The sequence below is a fragment of the Hirundo rustica genome, chromosome 1 (assembly GCF_015227805.2).
Source record: "Hirundo rustica isolate bHirRus1 chromosome 1, bHirRus1.pri.v3, whole genome shotgun sequence".
Lineage (NCBI taxonomy): Eukaryota > Metazoa > Chordata > Aves > Passeriformes > Hirundinidae > Hirundo > Hirundo rustica.
In genome coordinates, this window is record NC_053450.1 from 109,700,499 (window position 1) to 109,721,822 (window position 21,324).

Consider the following 21,324-nt stretch of genomic DNA (forward strand, 5'->3'; position numbering starts at 1 on the left):
ATTCTCTTTCGCAGTAAGTACCATGCAGCACAGAGCATATAAGGAGTTCAAAATACTCACTTTAAGGACTATAGCCTGATAAACGCATCTGTTATTACATCCTAAAGGTCACCACCAGCACAGTTTAATTGCTCTTTTAAAGTTGTTCCCCTTATTTCTTAGATATTTCTCTAAAAAGCCTGCAGGTACAAGAACTTCTTTATACCTCTTTGTGACAAACCATATTTTCACTTCGTTCCATCAGAAATATTCTAGCACAAGTGAGAGCTTGAGAAGTGGTGCTCTGCAAATCTCTGTTAATTGTTACCTTCTAGAACACATGAAAACTTCTCCATAAAATCAAACCACTAAAGCAGATGCAACTCCAGTTAGAAATCCATAAATTGTAAAGAAGAAAACAAAAGACAGCAGGAAGAGTACACCAAAAGAGAAAGAAACTCCACAATACCTACGTAGAATCTACAATCACTACATTTGTACTTGCGATTACAGTAGAGGTCAGCATTGGTATTATAGCTGTGAGCTCATGAAAAAAGCGAAGACATAACAAGTGAACTTCAAATTACATTCAAACTCTCCACTAGGCTTATGCAGTCTAAATGCAGAGTCTATATGCAATATACGCTGCTCTGTCCACTTTCTAACCAAATCAACAAGAACAAAATTAGCAGGTATTTATCACACTAACCTTATTCCTCCCAATGCAACACACACAGACTCCATGTCTTCAGATGGTAAGAAATGGAAGAATTATTTTACATTCACTGGGCCAGAGAACATTCAAGGAAGTATTTTGTACTTACTCAAAGCAAAAGCCATCTAAGAGAGTCTACTCTTACAACTGCAATACCATTAGCTTCCAAACATCATGAATGTGATCCCATTCTCTACTATGAAATCACAACATACTTAGATTAGAAAAAAATAAGAGAAACAAGCCAGTGAGAACTATTTCAGCAATTGAAAGAAAACATCATAAAACCAGTAATTCCCCTTCCAAAGAGACTCCATGATTAGGCTAAAGCCATTCGTTCTGTTCTTGCACAGACTTGTAGATGACTACTAGATGTCATTTTCTGCCCTCCCAAGTAACTATTCCAAGTAAAGCCAAAAGTCTCACTCACATGCTTAGCAGCTGCCTGGAAAGTCTCAGTATAATACTTTGCATGAGATAATTTGCAAGTCTGACAGGGTGATGCCCTACAGCACACTTTCTCACAGAACAGTCTTCCAGGTCTCAGTCCCTTATTTCCCTCAGATCTTTGCATAGCTCATGGAACACATATATCATATAATCACAGAACATCTTGATTTGGATGTGACCCACTAGGGTCATCAAACAACCAATTTACAACTTATAATGAAAATCTATCTTGAACTCCATTAGGAAATGAAGGAAGCTATATCAAGAAAAAATACTTCTAGTCTACTTTGTCCTTTTTTATCTTTTATTTACTGCACACAGTTAAATTAAATGCAAACTCAAATAAAAAGATACATAAGACACAGGAAATACTCTTTGAGGGCTCTTTGTAATCACCATGGTCTTGCTGCAGTGTGTGGTGCCTGAGCAAGATCTCAGTCCAAAAATATCATGTACAGAAAAACATTGAAAGGCTGTGATTTCATGCCTACTGTTACTTTCAGGTTTAAGTAGCTCCCTTGGCTCTTACACTCATAGCAATTAGAATTTCCAGACAGCTCAGTGGCAGATATTCTAGGTGTTCTCTATATTGCAGCACTAACTGGAAGATGGCAGTTAATTCTTACCATGAATGAATTAAACTCACTCATATAACACATGGCTGTAAACCTAAAGACTTTTTAAAAGCTTTCAAAGTTTTCATTCTGCCTTTTATAGTTACAAAGCAACAACAGCCAGCTATGTGACGTAAGTCTCAGTTTATATCATGGGCTAAGACTTACACTAGGATATGCAGGTCCCCATGCTGTTGTTTCTGGATCTCATGAATACATTTCTACGCTTTTCCACTCATGCTAGTCCTTTCAATAATAAGGTTATTTAAATATAGGAGAATACTATCTACTGAAGAACAAATAGGTGTTGATCAGAAGACTGAAGCATCAGACAAAGAGAAATAACCTGCCATATGTTTGTGATTTATTAGTCTAGTTGTCTGTAGATGGAATTTTATCAGAATTGTATGCTACATCAGAGAAATTATATATTTTTCCATTACCAGGAGGTTACTTAATATATCCAGATGGCAAAGGTTAAACTATATTTATGTCAACTTTGACAGGCTCTCTTCTTCTAATGACCTGAAATCCATGAGGACCACAAGTAATTAGCACTCTAGAAAAGTCAGAGCTCTAGGCTTTCAGGTGATTTTTCAGGTTGTTTTTGTAAGCAGGCACTATTTTTAAGTTACACTGTGACACTATACATTGCTGTACCAGACATCCTTCTTTCCTGACCACTGTTAAAAAATCTGTTAATGTAAATTCTGCTATTGAAATTAACTATCTATTCCAACTCCCTGCCTGTCTGTGCTACACTTAGCTGGGCAAACAAGTGGATGAACGCTTTTTAAACACACAATTAACTGGGTTTTGCAGATGTATAAGGACTTTCTATTTTTGACTGCTGTTGGTACAACCTCTAAGCTGCTTTTCTGAACTTCAACAACCATCCATAATGAACACTTCTGGTTTACAAGCAACATTTAAATACACTTTATAATAAATATTATAGGATAAAATCAGACAAGGAGAGGGAAGAAGAAGTGTGAAGGTACAACTTAGTAAGCAAAATGTGAAATTGCTATAATCAAACCCTGAGAATTTACCAGACACTTTATTAAACTGCAAGGCAGTACTTTACAGTGCTGTTTTTAAAATATGTTAACACTATATCACAGTTCCCGGCAGCATGAAGTCTTTCCAGAAAATGTGTCATCACTGTATGCAGCATATTTTATAGCCTGTACAATTTCATTTTATTATATCCAATAATATTTTTCTGAAATTCTAGGAAGTCTCCCCACAAAAGATAAGTAATGACTATATTTTAATCGCTGGCACAAAGTATAACCATCATACCACAGGAAAAAAAACCTCCTTTATTACACCAAAATGCCCTCAGTTTCATTTTGTCTCTATGGTAAAGAGATAGTGACTAAAACCTGTGAGACTCTCATTCAAGTATTATGTAGCAGAAAACCTTTCAACTGTGAAGTTATTTAATTCCAAGACTGATCTTCTTCTGTCAAGAGTTGAGCCACTCTTGACAGAAGAAGCAGAATAAGCTCAGAATCCTACACATTGTACTACTGTAGCAAGAAAAGCTAGAAATTATGCTGAAACAAAGGCTGAAATATATGCCAGTCATTTCATATGTCCACAAGCATTCTGAAAAGGTGTAGAGCTCGAAGTGAAATAACAATTTTCCTTTTCTTACCAGGCTTGGATTTCTTCTTTGTGGTCTGCCCATGACTGGCAAACATCACTGTGGAGCCCGGTATAACAGTCCTTTCTTCTAAATCAGACTCTGGGATTGTAGCACAGCCACCTAGTTGAAAATGGAAGACACTTAATGTGGTGTATATGCAACAAAACAAATTCTCTGGTGCATAGTTGAGGAAAAGAGGCGATAAATTAGTTGACAGGAACATATAAAACTAAAATAGTCCTTACTTTCACTTCAAGGAAACATCTGTTAAAGAAAACTATTACCATTGTTTGGAAGGCTGATTATGCTTTAATGACTTCTCTCTACTACTTATGTCATCTTGAAAAAAGTTTAAATGAATTTAGGCCACAAAATATGCAAAACTGGTTCCACATAAAACATGGAAAATAATGTGATTTGTGTTAAAGCTCAGATTTCTGTGAGCTATTTTTGTAATAAAGTAATTAAGTGTGAATGAAATAACTTTACAAAATCAACAAACCTTATGAAGATCATTAGCGTGCCACTAAGAATGACATGCTGATTTTTTTGGATGGGCTACTGAATACAGTATTTTTATTAAAGATATGGAAGAACAGGGACACTTTCAGTGTCCAATAATATGCCCATTTCAAGTGATTATAGGATGTAGGGTATAACATCTTTGCATGTTTCAACGTTGCTTTATGAGCCATTCATTGGACAACACAATTACTTACAGCTTTTTCTTCAAATATGTTTAAATGCCTATGTTAAAAAATTGAAGAGAGGTATAATCTGGTAGTAGTAATACCAGCTGTAGTGGTTTACAGTGATATAGGTTGACGTACATTTTTTTCAGAACAGCTGTGGTCAGGATTCTGGAGGATGCGTCACTACTGAACAGCAAAAAGATGGCCTCACAGTAAGTGCACTGCCAACAACACAGTACACAGCTGAGCTGCATCTTTTTCTCACAGCCCTCCCAGGAACACCACTAGCAAGCAAACAAATCCATGTACTCATATATTGTGCTCTGAAAGCACATTTATAAGCTGAAACCAACTCCCAACAGTGCGCAAAGACTTTTTATCTTCATGTAAGAATTGCTCTATTTTGAAAAGACACGTTCTAATCCAAGCCCCATAAAAAGTGCATCAAATAGCAACACAGGCTATCCTCCCTTTACTAAACTAAATGAGTAAAATAATTAAAAATAAGGTTGCATTCCTAAGCAGGAGAGTTGCATACTCCCTGGCAGTTTCAGAAGCAGCAGAAAACCAACAGACCACGTCTTGCAGAAATTCAAGGGTAATGCTCGGCAGCTCCAATGAACCCTTTGAAAACACTCAATCCTACCAGATAAAGAACTAATGCAACATCATTTGCTCCTAGGCAAGAGTACAGACACAAGTTGCTTTATCCAAAATATACCCTGAGAGAAAGTATAAGGTGCATCACAGGATTTATGAGTGATCGATAGCAAGCAAATTTTGTCAGTAAGAAAGGAAGGTTAGGAGTAAATGTGTCAATGTTGAAAATGCTATGAAAATGGAAAAGAAAGTTGGAAATTAGAAAAACCTCTTCATATTAAAATACTGTAAGAGTGGGGTCATGTCTGACATTGCATTAAATAAAAATGTACCAACAGCCTAAATGAAAATAAATACCTAGAAACCAATACTTCTACTGCCATTTAAAAATTTTGACTAAAATGTAAACTACGAGATTTAACAAAATGGAAATCAGTGCTTTAAAAGTCAATATAGATTTTTAAAATTCTTATTGTTCAGATAAAATCTGCACTCTTAAACATTAGCCTGTAAATACAGGATACAGAATTAAGGTTTCTTGCCCCAAAAACAATTAAGAATGGCATATTACATTTTAATATTACAACATTTTGTAACAGCATGAGCAATATCTAACCAAGTTGTTTAGTACCTATTGAATTTCTATATTCAATATTCAATATTCAATTTCTATTGAATGAATGGAAATAGAGAACTTTTCCAACATTGATTCGAAAACCCAAAATTCAGTAACTTACATAGCCTTGAGGATTGATGGCCTTTGGTGCCAAAATATTTCATTAGTTTTCAATGCTGACAGTAACTGAATAAGAGATGGAAAAGATCTATTTGCCCTTAGCTACAACACACTACTTGTTAAAAGGAAGCAGGATGTCATGATTTTGATTTTAATGTGAGAGATTGAGATTTACTTGTTATGATACCATCAGAAGTTATTACAACGAAAAGCAAAATTAACTTCTTCCATAAGTTTATTTTACTGAGAATACTGATGACTGAAATATTACCAGTGACATACTATTTTACGTGAAAAGAAAATTTAGAACACACAGAGCAGTACTACCAGCATCAATATTAAGAGTAGAAATTACATGTTATTTCTGCAAGGATGCCAATAACTGTTTCTTATGAATTATTTTTTAAATACTATTGTTTCATAAAGACATTCCATGTGCTAAAAGCACTGTTCTCAGTGGGGCAGGATTTCACTAGGATTTTTTGTAAAATAATTATTTAAATAAGTAACCAGACAAGAAAGCACTATAATAGTTTTACCTTTTTTTGAGACAACGAGCCTTACAGGATCAAGGATTACAGGATCATTTCTACCTTGCTCTTCTACTACCAGTACTACCTTCTAAATAAGGGAGCTACTCAAATTTGCTAAACATGCTCCTTAATCTCTCCAGATGCATAGGGCTGGGTAGCATGGCTGGACACTCATCTACCCATGGCCTGCCACTTTCATTTCCTCCAATGAAACTAACAGGAAATTCCACTTTCTTGCTTCAATCTGCACAGATAACACATGCCTAAGATAACAATGGATACCCTTAGCAACATGCTACGATTTCCCACAGGGAGGACGGTGTGGAGACCACACTAAGACTATTGTTACTCTAAAAGAAGGGAAATATTCAAAGCACATTTCAAACTTTCACTAGACTGAAAAAGAAACTGGATGAGGCACAAATACACACTACTGAATATAATATTTAAACCATGGTAGACCAGGATTTTGTGATACAAAAAATTTTACAACTCAGAAGGACAGTTATAGGGGAAAAAATAAAAAAAAAAAATTAAACACCACCTTTTCTACTAGGACTATAAGCTTTTCATTTCATACTTCAAAAATTCTACTCATGGTCTATATTCTGACTTCTCTGGTCAGAACATTTTAAGTTAAAAGAACTCTGAATTTTTTATATCTCTAAATAAATTTCAATAGGTATGCACTGAATGTTTGTTTTAGCAAACATTTTCAGGTTTTATGCACATTGAATCCTAAAAGAAATCCTAGCAAGAAAATAATTCACATTCATTCACAATTAACAGAATAGTACAGATCAGAAAAGTGAAATATTTAAAGAAAAAAGGGGAAAAGAGGAGGAATAGTAGTACATAAATCTACACACTGGAAATTATCCAAGCTGAGAAGTCCTCCAGATGTCAGTCTGTAAACAGAGCTTCATAAAATGAATTTCCCCATTAATTGTTGGCAGGAATAACATCTAGAATATGTTATTACATCTGACCAACTCTTTCCCCCTTTTCTGTGCAGCTAAATTCTTGTCTTGCATCACAGATCTTTTATCAGTTGTGATAAATCCAAGAAAGAAAGCTTTTGTCAACAAAACTGCTTGATAGGGTACAGCATGCATAAAATTACAGTCAAGCTAATTGTGAACTTCGTTCAACTATAGGAAATGAGACTTCTCTTGCTTATTTTCACTACATCTGTTTTTGTAACACTTTTGGTTCTTAAGTTGGAAAAAGATACCCACACCCAAAGGAAACATAAACATATAACACATATTGAACAAAAATTAAGTACTGACAGTTTTCCTACAGGTTCCTATCACCATGTTTTTATGCATTTAACATGGCTTTAAAGGTGGAAAAACAGGAAAACAAAAATGGTATACATGAGAAAAAATGAAAAGGCACTTTGAGACAGAGTATTTGAGTTTCCTTTTTCTCTTCCACTCAATCACAACCTAAACGATGCATAAAGTTTCCATTTTCCTCTGAAATTAGCTCTTACAAGAGTCCACAGAAAGAAGAAAAAACAGCTTCCTGAGCAGTCTTTGGCAGCAAGATAGTCAAAATGTGAGCAGGAAGCTCTGTAAACAGCAGGTTTTGCAACCATATGTATACCATCATAAAATGGAGATAATCTAAATAGTAAAATTATTTCATAGAGATTCCAAAAAGCTATACCCAAGACCATGTTCACTTGGGTTTTCTATTCTGTCGACAATTTTAGGAAAGTGCACACCAAAAATGCAGCCTAATGCTTTAGAGGTTATTCTCTCTAAAAGAGTTTATCAATTACTTGTACTGATTCTGCTAGCTACGTTTACTCAAGTCCTGTAAATTTTATTAGGACCTGCCTATCGCAAAGTAGCCCGCCTGCTGAAATAAACAGATTGTGAAATGCAGGTAGTGAAGATAAGAAGTGCTCTTGCTGCTTTTCAAATGGAAGATAAAACAACACAATCTATAGAAGAAAACAATACATATTTGAATGTATTATGAGATCCATGGAACATTTATTCACATACCAGCCCTGGATTAGAGACTATCATTTGAACAGACACATTCCAGGAATGCAAACACATTTCCATTGCAGAGTTTGAGGAGAAAGACAGAGAAGAATTATAAGGAAGGGAAAAATAAAGAGAGAGAAATAGCGGGGGAGAAAGAGCGGGTGGGGGGACTAAGACAGAAAGGAAGGCGGGGGGAAGGAGAAGGGAAGACAGAGAAAAAGATGTGTTTATTTGCTGCTCCTAAATGGGTGTCTGGTAACAAACACTGTTACAATTCATAATAACAGTCCAGATTGGACTGCAATACCCAGTTTGGATATTCACTTGCAGTATGTAGAGTCACTAAATAATCAGTTATACATTTCAGAATATATCATTTCAGTCTAACAGCGGCAGTCTAACAATCCTGCAGTCACACAATTCCATTGTTTTCTGTCTGCTTTGAACAACCAAATTCAACAAAATGACAGAATATATTTCTCTACTACATTCCAGTAGAATAATAAATTAGGGGAAAAAATTATACCAACGGAATATGTAGTCCAAGGTCATAGAAAATCACCAAAACATATTTTCAATAGAAGCAGACTGAGACATACTAGACTGTTGTTCTGATTTACTCATGTTTTACTGAAATGCTTCTTAGCAAAACTTCCAGTTCTTAAATTCCATAGTTTTTTTCCCTATAATGAGTTACAACTATTTGCATGGAGATCTATGCAAAGAAAATTCACACCAATTGTGTGGCTTCTGTTTGAGCTTGTAGCCCATTCAAATATTTTGAACACGCCTGAGTTCATAAAAACTTGACTTACAAAGTTCAGGGTTCTTTGGCAGCAGAAGTTCTTTTATGGGAGCAACTGTGGTTTTGAACTGTGAAAGAGTCTTGGCCATTCTTCCAGGATGAGGTTCAGTGCATGTGGTATGCAAGTCATACGAATGGCATTGGGAAACACATTGCTAAGAGCAGATCCAACATCTGTTTTCATTAAAGACACATTATTGGACATTCGGCCAGGAACACAAGACCAACATTCAGTAGTACCCTTTAACTCAGGACGGAGAATGCAGGAACAGTGAAATGTATAAATGCCACCCAGGCATTTATACCAAATACCAAAGGCAAAGACACTGCAAACAAAAGACGAACGATGACAGCTACGCTTCAGCCACAAATACACACAGTTCCATCCAACCACCTATTCACCTGATGAGCACAGACTGGCTGAAAAAGATGCTCTGTGTTCTGATATGTATTGGGAGAGGCAACTTACTGAATTCTGTAGTGCTTGGAGGATTTCCATCTGCTTTTGCATAACAGAAAAGAAAAATTAGTTTACAAAGGAATTTTTCAAGGCAAATATCAGCTCTTGACAAACAACATAACCATAAAAATCACTTTTTTTCAGAGTGCACTGCCTCATCAAACACCTGATGGTTTTTACTAACTGGGTCTCACATCCTCTTCCCCATAATCAGTGTATCACTAAGTATAACTTTTGTTTATCATAACCTGACATGGTTTTCTTTCAAAATGCTTAAATACAGCGGAGGCCAAAGTTACAGAATATACTGTCATCAATCTATTCTCAGGACAACATTCTCCATCCAGTAACAAACTAATTTCATGCTACTCTTTTGCTGGGCAAGAAGAAAATACAAGGCTTTTGTTTTGGTTTATAAAGATAAACTCATTTTGTGTGCATAAATATACATATATGTATTAGGGCATATGCTCATATGAAATACATAAAGAACTTCATACAAAATATTTTTTTAGTAAGATTTTTTTTTAATCTGTAGAGCTGCATTGCAATGTTTTGGTAATACACAGTTGTAAGGAGGCTACTAGACCCTTAGACTTTAATAGTAATTTACATCAAAAACTTTAATAGGTAATGTTCCCTTTGATAAACATTTTCCTGATTGTTTTTCCTAAAAGCATATTTCAATGAATTTGCAATATCAATTCTGGTTTCTATCGGCAAATGCAATAGAGTGCACCTCAGACAGTGTTTGCAGCAGCTGGGATTTCTGGAGCGTGCTTGTCAAAAAAACTTTCACAGTATTGTCTTTATGTAGTCTCTAACCTTTCTTCAGCATACAGTGAAAGTAAACAGACTAAAACTGACTTTTATAGTCTTGATAACAAATCCTCCTGGTATCCATCATTGTAAAAAATATAGAGAAATATTTTGCTCCTATTCCCGTTTAACACACTTGTATTTCCTGGAGCACATATATGAAACTTTCTTCTACTTGAAGACTCAATTATGAAGACACATATACAGACACTATATATTTGTATGTATATGCATACACACACAAATTTTGGATTTACAAGTGAAGGAAGAGCAAGTCCTTATTCCCTGCACTCAGAAGTTGAAGCGACTGTAAATGTTTGTGGCCTGGTTTGCAGTGCTGTAACCCATGAGCTACCAAAGTGTTCCATCACAAAACCATAGCGCAAAGGCTGTTGAAGTGAGCAGCCACTGACTGATTCAGGGGAACAAATAACTATTTATCTTCAGGGAACCGAACACTTAACAGGAGGAAGCACTAAAAAAGCAGGTTAGTGAAAATGAGATTTTGATCTTAGCTGTGAACAAGAAAGAAAGGACCATGTAATTTGCTGCATGAGGCTATGTTATACTGGGGATTTTGGATGTTTGAGACAGCCTTGATAGAACAGTAGTAAGGCAGAAGTAGCTGATGAGGGACCTAGGCCTAATCCAGATGAGAAACAGAGTGAAATCAAAGAAAAAGTATTTGGGATGTATGCTAATGCATTTTTCTGGGCTACAGAATACAGGAATAAAACATACTGACATCAGATGTAATATCAGATATGATGTGGATAACAGAAGACAGTGGACTAGTAACTGGGATTAAAAAGTAGAATGAAACATGAAAAATGCATGTTGCTCAGAAAAACAAAATTAAATTGGTAGAGTAATACTTCCTAGCGATATTGTGATGGGCTACTGAAAGAAATATACAGAATCGGTCACTTTGGAAAACCACTGTAAAGCAGTTTAGTACAAAAAAATGTCAAATTTTAGCAACAAAACACAAATATCTTTTTTTAATAGTGATTGTAGTTACTTTAATATTATGAGAGTGAGAAATGATGGTATTATAGAAATGAAAGAAGATACAAAACCCACAGAAATAATCACAGGCTGACAGAAGGAAAAGGTCCCAGTGTGATGACTAGTAAAATTTTGAAATCCGCCTGAAAATGCTTCATGTAAGGAACAAGAAAGGAGTAACACTACTGAATAAGACACGGGTAAGACACCTGGAACACTGAGTTCAATTCCTGTTACCATGTTCTTGACAGGCTAAATAAAGCTGGAAAACTTCAGCTGACAATTACTAAGATCATCTAGGAATCATATACCTTATTGACACTTGAACAGATGACCAGTCTTGCTGAGCTACGACCACTCAAAAGGGAACAGACTGATCTTTATCAATAATGCAATTAGGCCAGAAACCCATAGTGTCTGGAAAAATAGAAGACCCCCTTAGAACAAGAAGGAATTGTTCAAAAATTATTTTTTACTAGAAACGAGGTTTCTGACTACCAAGAGAGCAAGGGCTTTGAATCATCCCTGAACAGAAACCATGGAGGTAAATAATTTTGTTTACGAATGAGACTTAATTACCATATTCTAACATAGAGATGGATTTTCTGAACAAGGGGTTTCTTTTCTTCCTTCCCTTCCATCCCCTCCATATAGATAATATAGGGAACAGAGGTCAAAACAGATACAGATTTATCTATTAGCATTCTGAAATTATCCAATTATCTGTTATCTAATTATGAATAGTCATCCAATTCCTAGAACTTAAATAAGTTACTCTTCTCTATTTATCTATTCATTTATATATCTAGTGATGAAATAAACATGAATAAAAGCATTCTCTTTTAATGTTATTGAAATAAACCAACATATGTCTGCTAGATTTATAAAACAAACTGCATATAGATCCTTTGGCCAAAATGAGTTTAGGAAATCAAAGCATTCATAAGGATAAAAGAGAATTCTGGTTTTTTATAACACTGAAGTTCCCTTCCACAACTGAAAACCAAACTCTGCTGAAAATTCATGCTTCTCTGTAAATTATATCAAACATAGCATTGCTTTCATGTATTGAAAATTTCTTTCTCAATTGTACCTAAATATTAGAGTTGTCCATAATATGTAGAACATGTAAATAACATTGCATTTGTTAGTCATTAAAAATGTTGTTTTAACATAATTATCAACTATGACTTTTATTCATTGCACTGGGAGCTAAGAATCAATCCAATTATACTAACCCATCTTTGCTCTAACATTGCAAAAAGAAACATAAATTACTTATATTTACTTTATTTTCACTAGCATTTAATACTTCATTTACTATATACTCCAAATAAATCCAAGCATTATCTTACATTAGATCAACCTTCAACAGCATTAAAATCTCTGGGATTGACTTTATGAGGAATCAAGTAAAGGCAACTTTTGCTCCACCAAGTATCATATCATCATTTGAATAACTTAGTTTATTTGGAGGAAATTACCACAAAACTGTACATAAGAGTTTAAAATTACATCTTATCCTATAGGAAGAACTTCTTCCTTTGTTTACAGAACTTTCTATTCAGAAAATTTTACTCTACACACTGCATAGAATTTTATTCTTTCACTACTACCACACCTATGTGTAAACCTTTACCTGTGTAAATCACGCAATTTTACTAAAGTCACTACCATTCATATGTTATGAAAATGATATAACTGAGGGATAAACAATTTTGCATATATAAACATTTTATGTCATATGTCCTGCAAGCATTTTAAGAAGTAGCCAGGAGATTCATGCGCTTCATATGATAAACCATAAATAGAATCGGTTTTACAAAATTGCAAAGTATCTTTTGATTGAACACAAGGTATTCGAAGATCTGAAAAATCATGCTTCCAAAAATCTCTAATAACTGGGAAGAATCCTGGCACTGAACTTTTCAGAGATGGAGAAGAGATTCAGTTTGACTGACATCACAAAACAAATTCCATCCACTAGAAGATAATGAATAGTTAGGGAGAACTCTGTTCGAATTCGGAGGGGGTGGGTGGGGTTTTTTTGGTGCTTTGTTGTTTTGGGGTTTTGTGGTGTTGTTTTGGTGGGGGTTTTTTTGGTTAGTTGGGGGTTTTTTGTCAAAAGCAAGGTCTGCTTTTACAATAAAAATGCTATATCTGAAACAAAGTGGCTTTTTATATGAGAAAGCAGAGGATTAACTGTTCTGTTTCATTTTATTTAAAAGCTGACATTGCTGCTACTGTCTAAGATAATAAATAAAGTGACAGAGCAAGTGATGCTCTCAGTCTGCTACCTCTATGCCTTATGCTTATTTATTTCTCTAGTTTTTAAGGATCATCTTGTAGCTTAACCAGGACAAGGGCCTACTCATTTTTAAAACACACCATATTCCTAAACGTGATTAGATATCCTGAAATCTGCTAAAGTACAAAGTGAAAATTGTATGAAAAGAAGAGTTCCTACTTCTCTTCCCCTCCAAATCACATATTTCTTTGTACAACATCAGTACACACGAGATAAAGTGTATTTCAACTTAAAGATATATTTTGTAATGCTTATTTTAAATAAAACATAATTTAGAAATGTCTACCTCACCTTCAAGGAAAGTATACAAAGCAAGATAAAGACTAAATTATGAAACATACTACTTCAAATACAACTAAAAGTATTGGACAAATAACACAAAACTGTAGAGATCTTACGGCTTGCTTTGCCAAATCACACCAATCAAGAAAAAAAGAGAGGAAACAATCTCCATGGGGTCCCGACCTCCTTTGGGCACGTCCACCTCCATGGGCTGCAGGTGGATAATCTGCTCCACCATCTACTTTCATAGGCTGCAGGGGGACAGCCTGCCTCACCATGGTGTTCACCACATGCTGCAGGGGAATCTCTGCTCCTGTACCTGGAATACCAACACCACCACCTTCTCTGCTGACCTTGGCATCTGCAGAGCTGTTTTTCTGACACAGTCTCACTCCCCCCTCCAACTGTAGTTTAACAGACTTTTCCCCCCCTTCTTAAATACACTGTCTCAGAGGTGCTGCCACCATCCCTGATGGGCTGGGTCTTGGCCAGTGATGGGCCTGCCCTGGATCTGGCTGGCATTAGCTCTGCTGGACATGGGCAAAGCTTGTGGCAGTCTCTCAGAGAAGCCATCCTTGCAGCTCCCTGCTACCAAAATCCAGCCAATACTCAGTACACCCTCTTAAAGAATAAGACCAAAAGAATATACTAGCATCCCTTTTTCTAGGCTATAAACACTACTTGGTCTGGGAAAGCTAAATATTATTTGAAATTGGTTTTTATTGTTTAAAGCCATTCTCAAACAAAGCCAGGATTTTGCAAATGTTGATATGCTTTAAGTTATTCAGTGGACTTTTCTGATTAAAGTAACATCACACCTGCTACTTCTCCTATACTTCAACAATGAAACTTTTCCTTTACTGGTTCTTTTTACAGTCCTTTCTTTAAACTATCTTACCACTGCACTGACTTACTAGCTGTACTTTCTCTACTTGTACATTACTTGAAAGAAACTAATTAGTCCAAATACCTGTATCTGAGTGGCAAACCATGTAAAAGACCATGTAAAAATCTGGCATCTGAAGACCATCACTGTAGCTTGTTGATTTCACACCCATAATATATGATATCAACTTCTTTTGATAGTTCATTAATAGCATGAGCAACTTCTTAGTGCCCACAATTCTGGAATATATGAAGTTAATCTAAATATTTTAGAGTCAAATTTACTACAAACACTATTATCAAATATTGTCCTCTTCATGTCATTAGACAGAAGAAGTAGTCAATATGAAGAAACAATTATATCATTTTGACCAATGGGGTTGAGGGTTTTTTGGACTTGTTATCAACTTTTACTCCAACAGCACCAAAACTCCTCCAGACCTTGGTAAGATCTGAACTCCTTCATCAAAAACAGTAACTTGATGTGGGACAATTTCTATAAATAAACAACAGCCATCAAAAACCCCAGAAACCCACAAATCACCACAAAAAAAATCCCACTATGTAAACATCATTCTTCTTAATTTCCTTTCATGAAAAGTCTGGTTTCATATAAAGAATTTGTTCTATAGCTAAGTTTACTGTGGCATTATGATTCTATTCTCTTCAAGTAATCTTCTCTCAAGATTACTGAAACATGCTGTGTTGTCTTGGCTTCTCTCCGTAAAATAAGCTTAATGACCTCAGAAACAGAATTATCAAAGGCCAAGGATACATTTCATTGGTAAAAAAGTGTTCTGTACCCCTTTGCTTTAATTTGGTCATGTCTACAACACCCAGCACGCGAAGCAGCGCAATGGTAGCCTATCTTGAGAGTGTAAGACTTCACACTGAAGATTCAGTGTCCCATCTGAAGACGTTTAAAATGCTTTTTAACTCTGTTCTTTCCTGAAACTTCAAGTTTTAATCATGATTTCTTATTCAAAGGCTCCCTACAGGACAATGTACTTTCCTCCTCATTGAAAATTTATGAAATCAGACCAATATCTAGAATGCAACACATACCTCAACATTCTGAGTATATGACAACATATTAGCAGTTTTAAAAGTCTTGAGAAAGATTATTCTAATTAATTTTAACAGATGAACTCATTATTAACTTCATTTAAAAGATAATGTGATTATTGTTATGAAGCGCTACATAATTTAAATTAAAAAATTAAAAGACTAGCTATATTTTGTTCAAATGTAGAAAAAAATATTTGTTAGAAATGCTATAAAAGAAACCCCATTGGCTAAATACAGATTTTTTTTTTTTCCCTTTCCAAATTACCCAGAACTAAAAGAGAAATTGGAAAAGACATTGTCTAGATAATGATTTACCTAAACAGAGTTACTGAAATCCAGCTCCAGTTTCCATTATGTAGCCAAACAGCCTGCAGGTATAATATCTTCAGCTGGCACCAGGCTTAATGCTTTTTTATTGATCTGCTCATGGCTTAAGTGCACATATAGGATATGGACTGTTAAACAATTCTTGTTATCTATCACTGATTATGGAAATATATTACATCTTGCCACAGCATCTGCACTTTCTCTAACATGAAATGCTACTTAAAGCAAACTGTCCATTTTAGCCTGTGAACTCTCTAACACTCATGTGGGTTTTTGTGTACCAGCTATATGGTATACGTACCAGCTATATTGAATTTGTTAAGTACCAATTATAAAAAAAGCCTTCTCTGTTACAGCCTATGGTATAAGTGATAACGCATCATAAGATTCTTTGTATTTGATTTACAACAAATGCAACATAAAAAAGTACTTTCAGAGTCCTTCTATTTCTTCTCCTTTGAAGATGTCAGCAAATCTGTGGGATTTGCTCATGTCAGTCTTCCTAAAGGATTTGGGATAGCTATTAATACTGCATATTGAGAGTTTCCTATTTGGTGCTCTGTAGGAATTAATAGAAATAAATCAATGCAATTTCCATATTTTCTTTATACTTTTTTCTCTGTACTTGTCACAAAGACAAGAGTATAGCACTGCCCATCATAGCATGAATGTTACAAGGAAAAATAAGTCTTCTGCAGTCCTCTAGTTTTTTCCTCCCAGAACAGAATTACATAGTTGTGTTTTCCTTTCTACTAATATCATAAATCTGCAATAAGATAAAAAACATCTTTTGTAACTTCCTTTAGTCCAAACACTGAAAAAAGACCGCCTTGATGTGAATTCAGACTCTGAGGGTACTTTTAAAAGAAGTCTACTTCAGAGTTCACTCTCATGTATTCTGGAATTCAGGTTACCAACGGTTACATGAATATTAGTAGAACAGTAAAAGAGAATTGTCAAGTAAACAGGAGAAATCCTGACTAAATTAAGTCAATGGCAAAACTCCCAGTGACTTCAATGGGGCCAGGATTTCATCCTTATCTTGTTGATCAAAGCAATTATTTCACTGTTCAGAAGGACCAGACTGGTGCACCTGCCAAGAATTTCTTAAAGCTGCTGGTATACCATAGTGAGTTGCAATTGTATATACACCTCTATAACTATTTATTCTTCATTCTACTAAGGTAAATTCTTCAATTGACAAAAATATAACATCATAAACAACATCCACAACAAAGACAACAAAGACCTTTCCTTCATATTAGCAAATGTGCCAGACATAACAAAGCTCTCTTTAGCATAACCTTACCACAGGTCTGCAAATGAATTATTATCACTCCCTTAACACCTATTCCCAACCACTGATGGTAATGCCTGCAGAAGTGGCATACCTGCATTAAATAAGAATGATTTGACACAACAAAAAAAGTGCTTTCTTGGTTTGGCAATGCTGTGTTACAAAAAAAAGCTTCCTATTTTCCAGTGAATCACAAAGTACACACTGGAAGGAATATCTTCTACATACCACAGACTCAAATTCAGAGTAGATTAACTGTGAATTGTATAACTCAACACCTTTTCTATTTCTTCACAGGGTTTACACTGTAGCTACACTAACCAAAATGATGTCATGTACATGCAATTCAATAGCCAGAGAGAATCAACTTATACACAATGAGAATCAATTTCACACTAAGCTAGAAGAAAACTGGTTTTAATCTGCTGCAAAAATGACCAAAAATAAGGCTCTTTTTGACACAGACACCGGTATTTTTTTATTTGGAAATATTTGAGAAATCTGTTGTAAAAATGTACAGCAAGCATTTTTCCCTTGATAACTAATTAAATGAAGTAACCAAGCACAACTGCTTCATTTTTTCTCCTCACACTGGGAAATTATTGCAAAGTATTAATTCTGCCAATACAGCTCCTTTGTAGGGAAACATGGCAGTTGTTTACTGCCAAAGGCATCATAAGAACTTGCCTTACTTTCAGGACTTTTAATCCCAGGAGCATAAGAAAATCCTGTGTGTAACTTGTAATATGACCCTTGCTAAATCTCAATATCTTTAACTACTTCATCATATCTGGTTGGAGTCTATTTTACATTACTCCATAGAATCTCCTCCATCTCAACAACTTTCTGGTATGTAACCAGACCCAGGATATATAACATAATTTATGGCACTAACTTTAATCTCCTGCGTAACTCCGGTCACATTGTTCCATGCTTTATTAACAACCTGATTCAAAAGAGAATGTCAGTTCATAACTTCATTTAAGCACCTCTGAATAGCAACCTAATACCCCTAATGAAGACTCCAGTTACAAGAAACCTGCTCCATTTTAGAGAAAACAAAACTCAACAAATTCATGTTTATTTAAATAGATTTTAAGATTAGAAAGTCTGATCATTCAGCAAAATTTTACCCAGAAATATCCTCCACAAATTCCTATATGTAATTCAAGCACCCATTTATTTCTAAGTTGGTTTCAAGAATGTCACCAGAAATTATTTTCCCTTTAAAAATCCTCAGTTTTGACTGAAAAGTTTATTTGAAAAAAGTGCTAGAAGAAACACATGCTTATCAATACTCTGATACAGTTTTAAGATAATTACAAAAGATTTCTCAGTGTAGCTGTAAAATTTAATATAGTTCAGCACCACATAATGTACTTTAAAAGGTTGTTCATAATATTTATTACCTCTAGTTGCACTATTTCTGTTCACCCATTCATTTGAATTGAGGCATCCTCCATCATCCATATACATCAGACCTTCTCTTTGATCTCTAATGGTAAATTTAAAGGATGAGTAAATGTTCTTTGAAAACACAGTGTGACACAGCTGTTTATTGTTACATAGAAGACAGTAAGTCATTAAAATTGAAACTCAATTAAAACAGTGGAACATCCTCCTAATCATTTCCCAACTTTGAAATAATATCCTTTTTGGTGATATCTCTAATTTACAGTTAACTAGTTTTCTTAAAATGAAGTAAGTCTAGCTTTGGTTAGGGTCAGAATTAATAAAGTACATCTTTCATCGAAAGAAGAGATCTCCTGGCAATGCACCCTGCTGTGGTATTTGCACTTATAACATGCAGCAAACACCCACCAGATAAGCAGCCTACCATGATAATTGCATGAAACTCATCAAGCCTGCAGTTTTTATCAGTTTGCTGAAGGCTTTTACAATCCTAAAAAAAGTACTTCAGCATTATGTAGCTAACTACACATTACATTTTTACTAGCTCTTTAGCAATATTCTAATTAGTAGAGCGTGAGCTAAATCTTTGCTTCAAAGTATAACTGAATGAAAAAAAAAGCTTAAGGATTCAAGTCTATGAACTCTTTGCTTTTGCATGCCTTGTAGCAGGCATGCCATGTAGGCTCATGAGTAGACTTAACAGTTCACAAAAAAGTGGAACAGTCATAAACATGCTCTCATACTTTGAAAATCCAGAATTAAAAAAATCTGCAAGTTTAATACTGACGATACACAGCTTTTTTAACAATGTCAGGCACTAAGACTCAGGAAGATGTTGCCCTTTTTCCTCCCTAAGAAAAACCCACCAAGACCGTGGGGGTGCATTTCTCAACATAGCTATTGAGAACACTACTACAGCCAGATCTGCATCCAATCTGTGCTAGAGGTGACCACTCAAAAAGACAAAAAATAAAAGTGAAATTGAGAGAGACTCTACACCTCACTGACTGTCATCCAGAACCCAAGACGCTACTATTAGCACTATTTTATTCTTAGGCTGCGGTGCATGGGTATGAGTGATGCTTGCCCAGGCACTGGCTGTGTCTCATGCTCTCTAAAACCCAGCATGTCCAGTCACATCTACCTCATCTACCTCCAAATCTGGGATATCCAACCACCCAGAGGCAGCGAAAACTGCCCTACATCAGCAGATGGATCTGGCTGGATAATATGTTCCCTGAAGTTCAAGAGCTCTCTCACAAATTAGTGCAGTTAACCTCAGGGAATACGTCTTTAATTGCAGTGTAGTTTTCCATGGCATGGGGGAAAAAAAAAAAAAGAAAAAAAAAAAAAAGAGAGAGAGAGAAATCATTTATTAGTACAGACATCCCTGGCTCTCTGAAACTCATAACCCAAGAAAATTTTAGCTAAAGTTATATTAAAACTGCAGTTTAAAGTTTTGTTATCATACAGTTAAGCATTTTAGAAACAATCTTGTAGTACAGAGTTTGTCATGCTTAGACTACAACCCAAGGCAATTTCAGCTTCAAATGTCAAAGCCACTCTTCCACTCTTTTACCTAAAGTTAAAAGACCTTTAAAACTATTTTTTTGTTGTTTCAGAAAAGCACTGGGAACTTTCCTGTATGCAACTCAAAACCAGCTGTACTTTGCAAGTAAAAACTTTCCAAGTGCCTGGCTCTCTGCAGATTTTTGGCAAATCTGTTTGAAAAATTGAAAAGTGAGGGCCTGAGCCAAAGCTTACTGAAGTCAATGGAAAAACTCCCACAGATTTCATCAGGAATTGGATTAGGCTCTGAAAAAGTCTGAAGTAATTGAAAAATCAGTTCTGCATGTACAAAATATGAAATTTTCACTAGGTTTAGATTTATTGGACTCCTTTATGGTAATGTGGAAGAGCAAATACACTGTAAATGGTGTTAGTGATGTACATATAGTTTTACACTGCTAATTCACCATAGCGTTCCATAGACTTGTGCATGTTATATTGCCTACATAATAGAAATTATGAAATCAATCCCACATATACAAACACTTTCATTTTAAAGGGATCTGAATATTAAGAAAAAAAATAACATTAATACATTTATTGTTCAAGTGGGTTTTTATTTTTTGTTTAATGAAGACCAAACATTCCCTTAATTTCTTTTAACTGAAGACTAAATGGACTTTCAAAAGCTAAGACAAATTCAGTGATAACATTTGTATAAAAATAATTATGCAAACAACTATGTCATTCTGGGCACGCTTGCTAAGGACAGTCTACAATAATGTAACTAGCAATTTCAGCTAAGGTGCACCTAATTTATGGCAGCATAAGAGGATTTGGTTAACTCAACCTGTGTTTTTGGCACTCCAATGTGCCAGAAAACCAAGCAGAATAGCAAATGCAAAATAAATGGATTATGTTACCTGAAATAATGGCCACAACATCTCCTGATATGTAAACAGTTGCATCTCTGCTGACAGAAGGATGCTACTCCCAGTCAGGAGAAACTGAGTAAGTCATTATACTTGACATACCCTGCTTCATTCATCTGTATCATCTCACCGCTTGTAACTATTTGTGGACGGATAATTTGCCATAGTTGTACTTAAGAAAAGTAGATAATCTCTGTAATTTTTTGGTGGTCTTGTCCACATAGGGATTGGAAAG

At 35.2% G+C, this 21,324-nt stretch overlaps 1 protein-coding gene across 8 annotated transcripts in view; it reads right to left on the reverse strand.

The window, feature by feature from the left end:
- Positions 1 to 21,324, reverse strand: part of BBS9 (Bardet-Biedl syndrome 9) — a 286,026-nt gene that overhangs the window by 109,304 nt on the left and 155,398 nt on the right. For 7 of the 8 annotated variants that reach the window (XM_040068434.2, XM_040068416.2, XM_040068389.2 and 4 more), the window contains one exon: positions 3,422 to 3,532. In XM_040068434.2, coding sequence (XP_039924368.1) covers positions 3,422 to 3,532 — 111 coding nt within the window. Of the gene's footprint in view, positions 1 to 1,523; positions 3,533 to 21,324 lie in introns of those variants that run through there. The other variant, XM_040068407.2, reaches the window with a different exon arrangement.